The 17,468-nt window shown below is 43.1% G+C and overlaps 1 protein-coding gene across 2 annotated transcripts in view; it reads left to right on the plus strand.

Moving 5' to 3' along the window:
• The window catches only part of PREX1 (phosphatidylinositol-3,4,5-trisphosphate dependent Rac exchange factor 1), a 334,614-nt gene that overhangs the window by 122,191 nt on the left and 194,955 nt on the right, over positions 1–17,468 (plus strand). Inside the window, exon 1 of one of the 2 annotated variants that reach the window (XM_061631361.1) lies at positions 16,245–16,285. The exons of the other annotated variant lie outside the window; for it this stretch is intronic. Coding sequence (XP_061487345.1) covers positions 16,283–16,285 — 3 coding nt within the window. The 5' untranslated portion in view covers positions 16,245–16,282. Of the gene's footprint in view, positions 1–16,244; positions 16,286–17,468 lie in introns of those variants that run through there. 2 annotated transcript variants of the gene reach the window in all.

Raw genomic sequence — 17,468 nt, forward strand, 5'->3', positions numbered from 1 at the left:
TATGCAATTAAAAACAAAAAAATGGTTATAGGTTTGGCGCTCCCTGAAAGTTGTGGGTTTGCTAATCTGTTTCTTACGTAGAGGTGTACCTTGCTGTAAGGTAGGTTCTGTTGTTGGCTTAAGAAACTGAAGCATGGCTAGAAAGCATCTATACACTTTTCCTAAATGAGGCTCAACACTGAAATACAGTACATCCTCAAATCCTGGAGTGCTTCTGATCTAGAAAGCCAGATCAGCATAACAGGACAGAAATTCATGACTAATGTCTCTTTCCCTGTAATTGTATGAAACTGGGTGTGAAAACAATAACCATTGCTTGGTGTGCTTGAGGAGAAAGGCAACAAAAAAGCAGAACTAATTACTCCTCACTAAAGACATTTAGGGTCCTTAGTATATTATTAAACATTGTACCAGGGGTAGTCAATATGGTGGCCTCCAGATGTTGTTGGACTACAATTCCCATAATCCCTGATCATTGGCCATGCTGGCTGGGGCTGATAGGAGCCGTAGTTCAACAAGATCCGGAGAGCTCCACATTGGCACTACCCCTGTATTATAGAGTTCTTTTAACAGATGTGGACGAAGAAGCACTAGCTGCTCTAAATGATCCAAAGGCTAATGTGCTCTTCTTGTTACTAGATTAAAGTAGATTATGAAGTCGCCCTATTATGATGCCCCAAGGCAGCTGGATGTTTGGATATGCTTCCTTTACATCTGGCGATATCCCAGCCCTGAGGGTGCTGATTCCTTGGCGTGTGGGGGAGGCTGCAAGATCATTGCTTTCAGGTGTGAAATTGTAATTGATTAGGATTGCTATTTTGCAGCCTGGACGTAGGACATGCTCCTTTAAATCTCACACGAGGGACGCTTCTCCCACCCATTTCAGCTTTCATCCTGTCCAGCTCACTCCCTCACCTGCTGTGTGGCAAACCTGCTCACTGGGTCAGGTGTGTGGCACACCCGCTGCAACCCTTCTCACTGAAGGAGGGGGCAGGCAGTGTTATCAGGAAGTGAATTGTGAGGAGAGCCATGGATGACTTCTGGCCTAGGCTGAAAAATAATAATAATAATAAAAAGGGACCCTAATATAAACAATAACAAGACCCAAAATGCAAGAAAAGGTTCTGTATTGCACTTAGTAAATACATGATAAAGAACTTGGCATCAAATTTCTACTAATGGGTGGGAATGGCCTATAACAAAATCCATGCTCCAGTTCTAGAGAAAGTGCCAAGGATTATGAAGCTGCAGGTTTTACTGAAATCTGCCCCTCTTTTGTTCTTGATTTTAAAATCCTAACATTTGGGGTTATAACATTGCTTTAACTTGTAAGAGTTTCAGCAGTCTTGGTGTAAGGGATATAATAGCAAAGAGAAGCTACCTGAAATGTTCAATAATTGACTAAGGTAACGGAAGTGACAAGATGAATGCTGTGTAAATTAACACTATGATAATGAGCATCTGGCACTGTCAAAGGGATAGGAACAGTTACCTCTTTCGCTTGAGGTCAGAGCAGTCTGAGATCTCCAAGGCCGGCCCAGTTCGCTCTGCACATTCATTTTAAATATTAACCCATCATTTAATTATTGGTGGAAAGAGAACATGTGAACTAGTGACCAATACTGATAGCAGCACTGGTGTGATAGATGCACATGGGCAGAACAATCCAACTCAGGGGAAGCAGGAGCAAGAGAAGCCGGTGTAAAGTTCCACCACATCCAATTGCCATTCAGGAGCCTCTGGGTTGGCTGAATGCCAGCTTAGCCAGTAGCTGTGCACAGGGACCAAAAAGTAAAAGCCTGTTATCCCAAATACCCTCTCCATTGACTTCTATTGCAATTATTTTCTTAGACCGATCTTTTTCCTGGCATAACTTTTGCCTGGATTGGGACCTGCAGGAGCACTCCCAACACAAGTTGGATGTGGCCTGAGTCTCCTCCCCTTAGCCCCTCCCCTTAGCTCCTCCCCTGACACAGCCCTTTTTAGGGCCTTACAATGGCCCCAGTTGTGCTGATCCTGGCTCAGCCAGGCTGAGGGACTTACGTCGGTGTAGGCCGGCTGAGCCAATCCCCACCTGGCTCAGCTGAGATCCACTGCATCCAACTCCCCTCAGTCCTGCAGAAACGCAAGTTGGATTGCGCCCTAAGGCAGATAACCAGCAAAGGGGAAAGCAGAGAGAAGAACATTGAAAGTAACTGCAGCATTAAAAACCAAACGGTTTTTTTAAATAGAGGCCCATAATTACTTTGTATAATTGCAGCTGTGTGTAATTATATAATTGGTGAGCATGTGACAAACAGATGATAAATTCTTATACTCAATCATCCTCAAATATGAAAAACTGAGTTCTTGAAAAATGTGTGGATATAGAAATTATATGTGAAAAACATCATGAATGTTGGAATTTCTGCTACACAAATCCTTGTTTCTGATCCTGCAGCATTTGTTGCTATCAGTTTGTCGAACTTATCTCTGCAACCTTGAAGGCTAGAAACTTAAGGAAAATATAGGGCTTTCAGAATTCTAACAAGAGTCAAAGAATTGCTTAAGAGTACTTCAATTTCTAAGAAGTTTCCATAGGTCAAATCTGCATTTCTGAGGAATGTAGTTGTGTCTTGGTTTCTTTATTGCAATTAAAGCTGGTGCATAGTCCTGCAGATTGTGACCCAGTCATTTATGCCATGTGATCCTCCTACAAGTTCCTCATAGTGTTATATCCAATCCACACAGGCTGCAGATGGAAGAGGGCCAGAAAGGGGGGGGGGACGACAAGTTATTTTTTCTTTAAAGGGCTATATATACACACACACTAGACAGGGAGATTTCCTACCCTGTAGGGACCTTGTTCAATTTCACTTCTGCTATTGAAAGTAGGGAAGTAAAATGACAAGACTCTTTGCATACATTTGTACAGTGAATTTCAATAAAATCTGGAGAAGCATCTTAAATGGGCTGTTTGTTCAAATGAACCAAAGAAGAGGGTTTTCAGATTTTGCCTTCTTGCATAAGGGAATTTAAATAACTTTGTCAGTTTCAATTTCTGTTGCAGCATTTGCTGTCAAGAAACAAGTTTTCAGGCAAAATCAGGATAAACTCTTTTCACCCTGCAACTTTCAAATAATTTACAATCTCTTAAAAGAGAGGGGAGGGGAAGAAAAAGTCACAACTTGGCAAAGGTAACAAGGGGCAGGAATGGTATCCCTCATCACTAGCCATGCTGTGCAATAATCAGTTTGAAACAGTGACCCTCTGAGACACTATTCCACATAATTGCAGCAGAACTAAGCAGATTATTGGCTCTCTCTGTCTCTCTGTGTGAAATATTTTCCCAGTCACAAAATATTCCAGTTTGAGCACTAGAAAAATGAGACATTCTTGTAGCAAAAGTGTGAATTACTTCCTTTCAGGTGGTTGCTCCAGCCTCTTTGCTTCTGGTATCAGAATCAGGAACAGAGAAAATTGTCTGAAACAATGTACTGTGGGGAGGTAAGCTGCAAAAAGGGGAAGGGTTTAGCACCAGTAGCCGATTGGATAGTGGGACAGAGATGCTTACCTGACCCCCCCCCGGGCAGGTGAGTCACTGCTACTTACTAGGAGGGAGAGAGGTGAGGCAGCTGTGAGTGCAATGTGGTGTAGATGCATTGGCAGCAGCTCCAGATTGGCTCCACTGGTGCATTTGCACTGCCTCACCATTCCACCTCCCAGTAAACAACAGCAACTCATCTGCTAGGAGGTCAGGTAAGCACCTCTGCCCCACCACGCCGTCTGCTACTTACTGTTTAGCACCCCTCTTCTGCACATTTCATTTATTGTTACCCACCCAATCCTGTTTTTATTCATTTACCGGTAATTATTTTCTATCCCGGGCCAGTGCCTCACCTGGCCGCCCTTTCGAACCGGCCCTGGGGCTGACTTTATTAGTTTTCCTGCTTGTAAATGTTCATTTTCATTCCCCTTACTGCTAGTATACATGTATACAAAACTTGTGGAATATTAATTTTATTCCTTAACATAGTTGAACAAAGTCAAACAGAGGTTGGGGAGTTTTCAAAGGAAAAAAAGAAAAAAAGTTCAGAGTGTTTAAAGAAAAAATATTAGGGTGGTTTTTTCCCCCCTTTGAAATGTTCTCCAAGTTTGAAACTTTATAACAAGGTCAAAAAATGTGATTTTTGTTGTTGTTGTTTTTCTCCCATGAATCCCTATTTATAGCTTTGAGATGTTGACAGAGTGGAATAAGTTATCTCCTCCAGGACATTCAGGAGGCCTGTAATGAGAACCAGTCAAGTCTTCACTGACCTTTAAGACTGTGTGGCATTGCATCACCTTGCAGACTCCACTCTCTTTAATAAATAAAGAAGCACTACAAGACTATTTGTGCATCTAACGAAGAGGGACAAAAAGGATTTACAGCTTAAAGTGCTCTTCTGCTCCAGTTGCTGAAATTCATAAGGGTGTGTGTGGTCATCTTCCGAGGGTGATAATTGCTTTGCCATGGTTTGCTTTCAAATGCTTCGTATCTGACCAGTAAAATAGCACTGCATTCCTGGGTGTGACTAACCAGGAACGCATCACAGTAAATGTTTTCTAGCATGGGAACAAACATAGAAAGCCGCCTTATGCAGAGTCAGAGCACTGCTCCATCTAGCTCTGTATTGTCTACACTCACTGGTAGTGGCTGACCACTGACTGGTAGTGGACACCACACTTCAAGAAGGATGCAGACAAACTGGAACAGGTTCAGAGGAGAGCAACAAGGATGATCAGGGGACTGGAAACAAAGCCCTATGAGGGGAGACTGAAAGAACTGGGCATGTTTAGCCTTGAGAAGAGAAGAGTGAGGGGAGATAGGATAGCACTGTTTAAGTACATGAAAGGTTGTCACACAGAGGAGGGCCAGGATCTCTTCCTGATCGTCCCAGAGTGCAGGACAAGGTATAGCGGGCTCAAGTTGCAGGAAGCCAGATTTCGAATGAACATCAGGAAAAACTTCCTAACTGTTAGAGTGGTACAACAATGGAACCAATTCCCTAGGGAGATGATGGGCTCTCCAACACTGGAGGCATTCAAGAGGCAGCTGGACTGCCACCTGTCAGGTATGCTTTAACTTGGATACCTGAATTGACTGGCTGGACTCGATGGCCTTATAGGCCCCTTCCAACTCCATTATTGCATGATTCTATCCAGGGATTCAGGCAAGGGACATTCCCAGTCTTAACTTGGAGATGCCAGGGATTGAACCTAGGACCTTCTGCATGCAAAGCAGATACTCTACCACTGAGCCACAGCCCTTCCCTGCAATTATATAACATATATAATGTTATATATAATGTTATATAAGAGACTTTTATCAAAAGCATAAGTTAAACAGCTAAAACCATTACAATTATAAAACACATAAAACAGTTCAAAGTGGAGCAGAAGGCCAGGGGACTGCAGCGTGTATGTATGTCAGGGATGGAGAAGCTCAGGCACAGGGGCAGAATGCAGTCCTCTGGATCTTTCTGTCTGTAGGCCACACCCCTTACTAGCCCTGATCTGCACTTTCCTCAAGTATGTTTGTCTAGCTGGAGTGTGTCCTTGAATTGTGATAATGCCTCTTTGCTTGCCTGGATGGAGGTGTGTTTGTGGAAGCCTCTGACTTTTGCCTGGTTGGACTGTAGCCTACTGTACAAAGGCAAGAGTCATCTGCCTTGCTGTGCTTATTTTATGCCTCTGGTCCTGCGCATCACTGGTATGCAGGCTTAGAGATTGGTTCACAAGGGAATATTGTCCTTGGGCTGAAAAAAGTTTCCCCACCTTTGATATATGTGAACAGATACCTGGCTAGCTGCCATGCTTAAAATCTGCTAGAATACAGTATTGTAACATGTAGGTTCAATGAGAATCCTCTCTAGAGAGCAATACAGGAAGTTGCCTTATGCCCTAGTCAGATCATTGGTTCCTCTGGCTCAGTAGTATCTGCACTGACTGGCAGTGGGTCTCGAGGATTTCAGGCAAGGTTCTCTCACAGCTTTACCTGGGGACTGAACCTGGGACTTCTTGCATGCCAAGCAGATGTTCTAGCATTGAGTAATGTCCCTTCCCCCTTGGTCTTTGGATCATTGTATTAGTAAAGATAGCGTCATTCATAGTTCCTAAGAAGATTCAGAATTGTCAGTAAAATGACTTTTCTTACATTTGAGTCTAATCAGTTTTGGAAACTGGTGGTCAATGGGGTTCATCATAGGGAAACACGGATGCATTAGTAAGTGGAGAAATCACTTTCCAAAGGAGATCAGGAAGCCAAACCATCAGAGCAGGAAATGTAGCTTTAGGGTTTGTTTCTTCCAGGGAAGAACAGACTGAAATGTCGGAGCCACAACAGGAGCTCTCATCTCAATGTCCAATCTTGGTCTCGCTTCTTGCTCACTTTCAGGAGAGCCAGGCAGAGAAGGGCTCTTCCTGAGTGGTACCATGCAATGTCAGATGTGCATGTAATAAGCATCAGTTGGTGGTAGTATCTTTTCATTCATTCATTGCATCTTCAAAGCATTGTTTAATTCAGCCTAGTTTCCTCTTTGCTTTGGGCTGCCTATTTCCAGGGTCTGGTTTGTGGTCACTCAGTGCTAGATAACAGTCAGCCTTTGTTTGCATACTTGTGGTATGGTATCTGCTCTGCAGAGAGAAGCCTGAGCAAGCCTCACTTTCCATGGAGTTGGACCCTTGGTTCATTGAGATTAACACACCCCTTTCACCCAGTCTTCCACCTGCTTTTATTTGAACTCTTTTTCCCCTGAAGACTTAGATGCATCAGGAATATCTGTATTTAAGCGAGTCTATATCATTTGCCTTCCATTGTAGCTGTTTCTAGGTAACTGTTAACTAGACTCGCAAGCAGGATGAGTAGGCAGGAAGTAGGAATACCCCCCAAATTAGGATAGCTCCAATAGCTTCTTCTTTTACACACCTCCTTAAGTCTTTTTTTATTCAATCAGGGCTTTAGTGTAGCATTTTAGTTTATTGATCCTGTTGGTTTTTCAGATTTAATGCATTTTTACTGTTTTAACTTTGCATTTAAATTTTTTGCACACCACCGTGATACTTTTGAATGGTGGGTGGGTTATACATTTTTAAAAATAATCTAAATTAAGATAAATAAGGCATTGGGGGGGGGACTTGAACCAGGGATTCCAGTGGCCACCCTTCAATGCATTACATCCTGAACCACCAGTCCTCTGAGCCTTCAACCAGGCTAGGTTTTATAGATCACTGGGGTTCTGACAAATAGAGAATGTTGATCTAAGTGCATGACATCAGTCACTGAACGTGGAGTTAAGGCAGAGTAGATAGTCTATATGATGAATGAAGGTGCTAATTGAAGGGGAAGTTCACACAAACAAGGAGTAAGTTGCTGGAGATTAATGCCATACTTAGAAAAACACTTAGCAAGTGTGGAATTCTTTAGGGAATTTTATCTTCCCTAACCAAAGTTTGAGATAAAACCCACATTTGACCCTCTCAGCTCCAGTGATGCTCCGAGGGCTGCCAGCTGACCCCACTGAAAATGGTCAGATGACCTCCCAAAATAATGGGAAGAACCAGACCCTATCTGACCCTTTCTTCTAGGCTAGTCTGGCAGTCCAAGTGTCTTGCCTTCTCTATCCTATCTGGCTTCTGACCCTCATCCTGTCATATACCTCCTGCCTCTGGCCTAAATGATAATTACCTTACCTGTGCTGCACCTGGACTTTGTGGCAAGTAGTTGCAAGCTAGTCCCCAGGCCTGATGGGGAGGTAGGGTGTTGGAGCAAAAGAAAGATATGAAGAAGAAGTCTTCCAGTTGCTCAGCTCAAAGGACCAGGCATGAGTGTCATGTCTCAGGTAGCTTTTAGAGAGGCAACAGTTCTTATGTGTCCACCTTAGCTACTCAGGAACTGAGTGGAAACACAAATATAGATACAATTCCTGTCCTTGGCGAGTCTTTTGGATTGCAGTTCAAGTCATAGGAACATAGGATGCTTGTACTGAGTCAGACCATTGGTCCATCTAGTTCAGTACTGCCTACACAGACTGGCAGTAGCTCTCCAGGGTTTAGACTGGGTTTTTCCCCAGCCCTACGTGGAAATGTAAGGGATTGAATGTGGGGCCTCCTGCATGCAAAGCAGATGCTCTACCACCGAGGTACAGCCCTTCTCCGAAGTTGTGGTTTTGATCTGACAGAGCAAGTATTTGGTAGATTGCATATTGATTTAAAGTAGCTGGCCACTGATGGCTGACTGTCACAAATCCATACCGTAGCCAACAAGTTTCCAGGTTAATTGTGAAAGTGATACTATACAAATCTACAGCACACACTGGTCTCTGAACCTCATAGAGCAGGGATGGGGCCCACCAGATGTTTTAGAATCCAGCTCACATCAGCCCCAGCCAGCATGGCTAATGGTCAGAGATTATGGGAGTTGGGAGCCCAGTAAATCTGGAGGATCACAGGTTCCCCAATTCTGACATAGAGTTCTAAAGCAGGGCTTAAAAAAACACACCCTCATCCTTCACATACCTTAAGACTGGGTGAAAGAAATATTTAGTATGTGAAATGTATTATATCAGAAATAATTAGGACTCCTACACCACAATTAGAATTCAAACACCGGGTTTTTCCAGTAATTACACTAATTTTTCCAGATAAATTTGCTTCCATAGATTGGTATTTAAAGGAACAGATCAAACGTAAACACAAAACTGCCATTCAGCAGCAAGCAGCATGGGTTTGACCTCAAATGTTGGTGGATAGGGAAAATAAAATTCCCTAAAGAATTCCACACTTGTCAAATATTTTTCTAAGTATGGCATTAGTCCCCAGCTACTTACTTCTTGCTTGTGTGGCCTTCCCTTTCAATTAATGCTTTCTTTCGTCATATAGGATAGGAACTGTGCCTTACAGAAAACGTATTAAGTCTGTGGATTACAGTCAGATACCTTTCCCAGGGAAAAAAAAAGTCTGAAAATGTGTTCTTAGTACCACTTAACTACTATAAATTAATTAGAAGATTAGTTCTATGAATCACCTTAACAGAAGCTGCACACTCAGTGATTAAGGTCCTACAGTTAAACCAGCATCCTATATTTGGCTAAAGGAGTACCCCACTGATAATAAGTCCTCCCTCCCTTACAGTTAAGGAAACGCAAGCCCTGTTGGGATTGGTTCTACTCAGAAGCACCCAGTCAGAGCTCCTAAGTCAAAGCAGGGCTTGCAGTCCACACTAAATTCAGCGCTGAGTGCAAGCCCCGCTGTCAGAAGGAATCTTCACAGGAGCAACTTGAATTCAGGACACAGCTCTGAAGGTTCTTCCTTTGCAGCATCCCTGGCCTGAATTAAAGTGGAAAGGATGCAGCTAAGTGGTTGAGCATCTGCTTTGCATGCAGAAACCCACAGCTTCAGAAGGAGCCCAGGGCAGCAAACATAAACAAAACAGTTTAACAAGAAAAACAAAAACATATTAAGAACAGTTAATAACATTCCAAAACACAATTGCAATCCAAAACATTCTAAAAATATTTTATAACACAGTTAAAATATTTTAAATCACACCTTACACATTATTTCATCAGTGATCTTAAGGTTGCCAGGAACAGTCCCCTTCAGCCATCAAATACCTTGGTTGTCCCTATCTAAAACCTAGTTGTAGGTTCACAACAGGATCCTATGCACATTTATGCAGACGCAAGTCCTACTGAGTTCACTGAGGTTTACTTCCTGGTCTGGGCCAGCTTCGGGTTTAGGGGAGCTCTTGGCAAAGTGCCGTCTGGTGAGCTTCCTCCTATGTATTTCCCCAGGTAGGCTTACTTGGTGGCAATGGCAGGCAGAAGCCATCTTCCAAAAAGCACCAGGTGCTTTGTCTGGAAGCTACTGCTATTTAAAACTTTCCACAATGCCCTGGGGCAATGAAGACATTGTGGGAAGTTTAAACGGCAGTGGCTTCCAGCCACAGCTGCATGGCACTCAGATGAGTGCTAGGAAACAAGGTTATTTTAAAGGGGGCATATCCCATTCTGCATCTATTGGAACTATTTTGAACTGTTTTTATATGTGGAATTGTTTTTATATATTGAAATTGCTTTTCATTGTTTTATACATGGAACATTTTTTTACTGTGTTTATGTGTTTCTTTTTATGGCTGTAACTGTTCCATTTGTTTTAAAATTATATGTTTGATTGTTGCAACCTGCCCAGGGACCTTATGGTGAAGGGCAGGTAAGAAATGTAATGCTAAAAAAAAAAAAAATAGTGCAAGCATCTGCTGTGAACTTTGCTGGGGTCTCAGTAGCTGCTTGGGGCTGCCGTGCATTGATGTTGTGCCTATTCCTGTTTGGTGAATATGTTAGGACCCTGGCTGGGCAGTCTGATTCGGTGCATCTTCACTCAGGAGTAAGTGTATTATTAGCCCAGCCTTAGTTGCACATATCTTGCTATGCTGGTGTGCTAGCATAGGTTCAGGTATTAAGCTGTGATGCTGCTGGACTACCACATCCCAGATCATTATCCATGCTGGCTGTGCCTGATGGGAGTTGGAAAGCTAGAAGTTTCCCATCACTGATTTACCCTCAAACCAGTCTAGCCTGATAATAATTCTAAAACATGAGCAGTTGTAACATAGTTGAAAATGTCAAGAAACAGTGTGGAAATTTGTTTATTAGCATCTGATGGTTTGCTAGTACGAAACCAGTGTTCCCTAACCTGGCGCCCTCCAGATGTTTTGGACTGGAACTCCCAGTCCAATCCTTGACTATTGGACATGCTGGCTGGGGCTGATGGGACCTGTGGTCCAAAGTGTCTGGAGGGCACCAGGTTGAAGAAGGCTGTATTAAACTTTAAAATCCATACCACCCTCCCATAAGTCTTTGAGAATACCATTACACTCATTTGAAAGCTGGCTTCTCTTGCATTTCAAAGCTATTAATTGCTGAGAAGTTTCTACCTTTGTCAATTCCAGAATTTTAGCAGAACTTCCAAGCCAGAAAAGGGTGAGGGGAGCCCTTGTTTGGGCTTTTAAAAATGGTATTTACGTAGGCTTTTTCTAAGGCCTCTGTGGTAGGATATACTCTCTGACTAACAAGTTTAGCTTTTTATCTCCCCCTCCTCTTCCAACCTCCTTGTAGGAAAGCATGGTGAGTGTATGGCTGCAGCAAATCTAGGCTGCTTGGCGCACAGGAAATAGGAAAAAGGCTGATCAGGATAAAAGGGACTGCTGTTCTGGCAGCTGTGCCTGCAAAATGGAAAATAAGACCAGGTCCTTTTGAAGAAAAGCACCTTGACTGTTCCTGGCTCCAGGTCTTATCTTAACTGACCTGCCAGGATTTCCTGTAGTAGCACAGGGGCACAAGCAGTTCCAGCCAACCAATACTATATTTATGCAAAAGCCTTATAGACAGGAGATTATTATTATTATTATTTATTGCATTTATATACCTCCCCATAGCCGAAGCTCTCTGGGCGGCTTACAACAATTTAACCATTAAAAACAAATATACAAACTTAAAAAACACATTTTTAAAAGCAATTTAAAAACACATGCTAAGATTGCAACCCATACTAAGGGTAGATTTTTCTGTGTTACTTGTCATTTGATCTCACTGGCTGGATCCTAGTACCAGTCACATTGAATCCAGGCAATTCATTCTCTCTCTCTCTCTCTCTCTCTCTCTCTGTCTCTCTCTCTCTCTCTCTCTCTCTCTCTCTCTCTCTCTCTCTCTCTCTCTCTCTCTCTCTCTCTCTCAACATACTGATTTTATTTTGTAAAGGTCATCCTGTCTTTTGATGAGATTCCCAAGGAATTTTGCAACAATGATTTAAACAGTATTATTGTAAAATAAATTACTACATCAATTTTTAAGAACATGCAGTGAAAGGCAGCAAAGAAAGCAGCTGCAATTAAAAAAATGTTGCCAAAGACATGGGCAAACAATCTCTCCCGTATTCTGCCCTCCAGCTGCCCCAAAGCCTCTCCACGCCCAGCCTTAGTTGCCCAAAAAGATGATAATGTCTATGTCAGGTGAACAGATCTCAAAAGGGTGTTTATTTTATTTGCTACATTTATGTCTTGACTTTCCTCCAAGGAGCCCAAGGTCTGTAGTTCTAACTTTGCCTTCAATTTATCCTCACAACAAGCCTGTAAGGTAGGTTAGGCTGCGAGATAGTGACAGTTCCATAGATTGAACACTATCATTGAGAAGGCCCCACCCCTGGTTGCCACCCACCTTGCCTCCAAAACGTGGGAGCACCTAAAGCAGGGCCTCAGCTGAAAATCATAACCATGGGCAGGTTTGTATTGGAATAGGTGTTTCTTCAGATATTGAGGCATCTGTCTTTTTAGAACTTCATAGGTTAAAACTTGCACTTTGAGTTGCACCTTGGAGGGAAAAAAAGTCTGGTATAGACAACAGAGCCTGAAGCATTGGCAAAACATGATCAGTTCTAGGTGGCTCAGTTCACTTGCCCACATGCCGTTTCTGAATTAGGTGAAATTTCCAAACAGTCTCCATTGCAAAAATATAACCTCGTCGCTATCAAATGTTTCAAAATCTGTATGCATTCTTTGCAGAGCTGGGAACTGTCTAGTTGGGAATTCTGGATGAAAGAAAGAGAACTTTTTAAGGGGGTCCCTGGATAGGAACCCACTCCCTTATGTCCTGCACAAATGCTGTCTGCAATGTTTTTAGGGAACTAGCCTTGGGCCCTAGTGTTGCCTTCCCTCTGCTGCTGCGTGTGTTTGCCCTGTTTGACAGTCATTTCAATTCAAAGAATGGGGAAGGAAGTGCTTGTGGGCTCCCTAGCAACTGTATGATATCCTTTGCAACGTGGAAGTGGTTGAAGAGCTCATCTGGTGGTTGCAAAGATAGCTGTCCCCATCTACAAAACAGAGCTGCCCCATGCTGGAATTGTGACCTGTGTAGGTGAGTGTGTAGGTTTCCTGCTTATGTGAGTCATCCAAAGCCTCATTGCTTTGCTGAGTTGGGGAAGGGCCATGGCTCAGTGGTGGAGCACATACCTTGCACATGATTGAAGTCCCAGATTCAGTCCCCAGCATGTCCAGATAGGGCTGGGAGAAACTGCTGTATGAAACCCTAGAGGGAGCTACTGCCAATCATTGTAAACAATACTGAGCTAGATGGACCAGTGGTCTAACTGAGCACCTTCCCAGGTCCCTATGTGGGATTCTTGTTCAATGTATATCAGAGAAGAAACTGTCTGCTGCCCTCCACATATGGGACCTTTCCATCACTGATGTCATGAACAGGTTGCCCCCATAATATGGTGTCCTTGCATATTTCTACTCCTTCAAAGGCATATCAGTAGGACTTTAAGTTCACTGAAGAGATGAATTCATGCACCACATTTAAAATGTTGGGTTTTAATTCAAGATGTCCACTGGGAAGGGTTCTACAGTGCTGATGGACAAACAAGCTTTACAGCATCATTCATCAGCCTCAAATTCTATGGAAACTTTAATATTTTCTGTGAAGACAGAGCAGAACACCCGAGAAACTGGTCCAGTTTGGATTACTTCTGCTTGTGAGTTACAAATCAGGAGGTCAGATCATTAGTTTTCCTTTCTTGATTAATCAGTTAAAGAAACAGGAATACTCCTAAGGGAAATGTGTACCTTTGTTTTTAGATGATGCACACATTTTTATTCATTTTTATTTATAATTTATTATTACATTTATATCCGACCTTTCTTCCGATGAGCTGAAGCTCAAGTTCTTTCCTCATTTTTATTTACAACAATCCTATGAGGTAGGTTAGGCTAAGAGATCACGACTGGCCCAAGATCATCCAGTTTGAGCCTTGGATTTTTAAAACCATTCCCCCTCCCCATGCCCTTGACAAAAATTGCCCTCCTGAAGCTGCTATTAACCCCAGAATAAAAGCTCTCATTGATGCCAATGGGAATGCCCCTCTTAGGGCTAATATAATCTTTGGAGGAAATTTTTCGTTGAAACTATGGTGGGTATTAATGAAATGCAGGCTGGAATTGTAAAAACCCTTTAAAGCTCTCTTAAGAGCCAACAGAGAAGGCACCATATGTATTTCTCTGTGAAGGGATGTGGAGCCACCACACAGAAGGCCCTGTCCCCGGTATTCACTAACCTGACAGTTCTCATCACTGCTCCAGAGACCAGGTCTCAGATACCATTCTTAGAGCTTAGGCAGTTTCATAAGGGTGTAGGTAGCCCCTACAAGTTACATGTTTAGAGTAGGGTTGCCAGGTTCAATCCCTGAGACTGATCCTGTATCTTTAGGAGAAGAGAAAGTCAGCCACATGCAGGTGTTCTGGCAACCCTGTAATAGGAAAAACCACAACGTGGAATTCTCTCTTCCCCCTCCCCAACTTTTAAAGATACAGAAGACCTCTTGGTTGCCAGGCCCAGCCTCTAAGAGGTCTTTTGTATCTTTAAAAGTTGTGCAGGGAGGAGGGAGAATTCCACTTTGTGGTTTTTCCCATTACAGGGTTGCAAGACCACCTGCACTTGGCTGACCTTCTCTTCTCCTAAAGATACAGGATCAGTCTCAGGGATTGAACCTGGGAACCCTAGTTTAGAGTCATGTATAGTTTTGCTCTTAGAAGAAGCATCTTTTCCAGTGTGTAAGAGAAGGGCTAATGCTTGTGAATGCTTAGAACCCCACAATCTGCTGGTTGATCAATCAGATGCAGTGTTTTATTAGATAAAAATATTTCCCCCCTCAGTTTCATATAACTTCATCTAATAGTGCCGTCGTGTAACTTGCAGATGGCCTGAAACCAACTTCTTTTTTTTTGCGCATTAAGAATATTTATTTAGCCAGCAGGGGCTGAAACCTCAGTTTGATGTAGGGAATTCTAAGAGGTTTGGTAGATGTACCACACATCCCTGGCAATTCCAGAGTGTTGCTTTTATTAAATTCAGGGGCATTTTTCCACTCTAAATATTTCATTAGAAATAAAAAGCCCTGCTCTGTGTGAATTCGCAGTGGTTGGCACTGGGCTGAGCTTGCAGCTGCGATTAGGATGCTTGCAAAGGCTACATTCAAGCCAGCATGCAAATTGGGGAGTGAAGTGTTAAATCGGCTATTTGCCTTGGCCTGGGAAGCTCTGGTAGGAGATCTGGGGCTGGCAAGACTATCTGGAGTTTCTTTGAGGCTGGGAGGCCGGGTAAAGAAAGGGTAGCTCACAGGGAATGTCATGGGAGCAGCATCTGGAAGAAGGTGGAGGATGCCACTTGTTTTGGGTGGTAAACCCCCACATGGAGAGGAAGGGGACTCCTTGCGTTCATCTCTTGGCCAGAAAGGAGGTGCTACTTTTCAGGAGCTAATGAAAGGGCAGCCAAAGAGGGAGAAAATGGAAACCTAGTTACCTAAATGAATGGGCAGCTTAATTCAGCAAGTCAGTACAGTGGCACATTAGACTGTACAGTTAATGTGCTTTTTGTGGAAGGGGCTATTCTTAATGCTGAGTTTTGGGAAGTTGGATAATAGCCGTACCCTTTTTTAAAACCATGGCTGTCAAATAGCCTGTTTTCTTGACAAAAAAAGTTCAGTTTCTAGAGACCTAAAAGCAGAAGCCTTGAACGGCCGCTGTCCTTACAGCTCAGAAAAGAGGGATATCTGTTTGGAAGAGCATAAATGTTTTCATACCTTTTGACAGTGGAAGGAGGAAGGACTTGCTGTGCATTCCGATCAAGGCCCAATTTCTTTTTTTGTGTGTGGACATGAAAAGTGAAAGTAGCTACATTAACCCAGAATAATTATTTATTTATTTATTTATTTATATCCCACCCTTCCTCCCAGCAGGAGCCCATAATAATTCTGAAGTCCATATTAGGGCAATACCTTTATTAGGCCAACCAAACTGTGACAAAATAGTGTGCAAACTTTTGAGTTGTCTAGAATTGGAGAATTGCCCAATATGGATGTTAGAATTTTTCCTATCCTGCAGGGACTTAATGTAACTTTGGAAGGATGGCACAACCAGCTCAAATCTCTCTGATCCTCCCTCCAAAATGCAGGTGGGACTTATACTGAACATTCCCCAAACCAAAGGAAATTTTCTCCATGTAGAAAATGGGCATTTCAGGGACAAGGCTAGACAAGAACCTTTCTAACTTACTTTGAGTTTTCAGTCTGGAAATAATTTTTGTATGGTGGACTATTCAGTCATGTGAGTCCTCTCCTGCAGCTTGAAGTGTAACAGCCCGACTCAGGTTTAATACTTCAGTAAGAACACGACAAAGAAGAATCGCATCATGGCATTCCCCCTTATTTTTGCATGGTAAGGCAGAGCAGTGGTATCTCTTTTCTCACATTTGTACCTATCTTGTAATTGCATGGGTGGAATGTCTGTCATAACATAAGGGGAGGGGAGGGACTGTAGTTTAGTGGTGGAGCACCAGCTTTGCATGGAGGAGATCTCAGGCTCAATCCCTGGCATCTCCAGATAGGATTGGAAGAGACATGCGCCCAAAAACCTGCCCAGCCACTGCCAGTCAGTGTAAAGAGTAGATGGACCAATTATCTGATTCAGGTATAAGGCAGCTTCCTATATTCCTAGGAGTACAGTTGTGGTTGCATTTATTGCAGTGGTGTGAAGTGTTTGCCCTTACAAACAAAGCACTGCAGAAGCACTGGGGTATTCTGCATTGGTAATTTGCACATGCATCTCCTAGGGTGTATGAGACCTGGATTCCAGACTGGCTCCAGTGAATCACAAAGGCTGTGAAGTCACAAAAGGAACCCCGGGCCCCTTGCCAAGACATCAGAGTAAGCAACCAACTGGAGTTCCCAGAAGGAGGCCATATCTATGGGAATGCTGGGGAGGTGGATTCTTGATTAGCATTTCATTGTAATGTACACTAGCTGGCTTCTTTCCTCTTCAACTTCCTCTTCATGTTTTAAAAAAGAATGGCCTGATTCTTTTCCCTGACCCAGAGGAAACTGGCATTTGAGGCAGCATGTGATACGATTGTGTTTTTGCAAGAGCAGGCACTTGGAGAAGGAATGAAGAGAGGGAGGATGGCTTTGCTTTAATCCCTTGAAACAAACGCAGTGGAGGGAACAGGAAACAATTTAAACGAGAAGCAGCAGTGTGGAAGAGAGAGCTAAACTGTGCACTTGCTTAATGCCCTCGGTGCGGCAAAATTGCAATGATTGTCCCTGCCAGCAAATGATTACCTACATTCTGTCTAGAAGATCTGTGGAAGTTGACTTGGATCCTCTTCTCACCTTCTGGTTGCACCAGGGTTCCTTATTGCAAATACACTGGCATTTGGCACACAGCATCTGTTGTCACCTTTGGCCAAATATCAAGGTCAAGGGACCATCAGGTGCACAGAGGTTGGGTTTGGTAGGCATTAATAAGATGCCTACTGTCCCTATGACTTGTGAATTCCTACAATCCAAGTGTGTCGGGCCATTGAACCATGCCTTAATTTAAATGCCAAGGGGCTTATTTTAGA

The sequence above is a fragment of the Rhineura floridana genome, chromosome 6 (assembly GCF_030035675.1).
Source record: "Rhineura floridana isolate rRhiFlo1 chromosome 6, rRhiFlo1.hap2, whole genome shotgun sequence".
Lineage (NCBI taxonomy): Eukaryota > Metazoa > Chordata > Lepidosauria > Squamata > Rhineuridae > Rhineura > Rhineura floridana.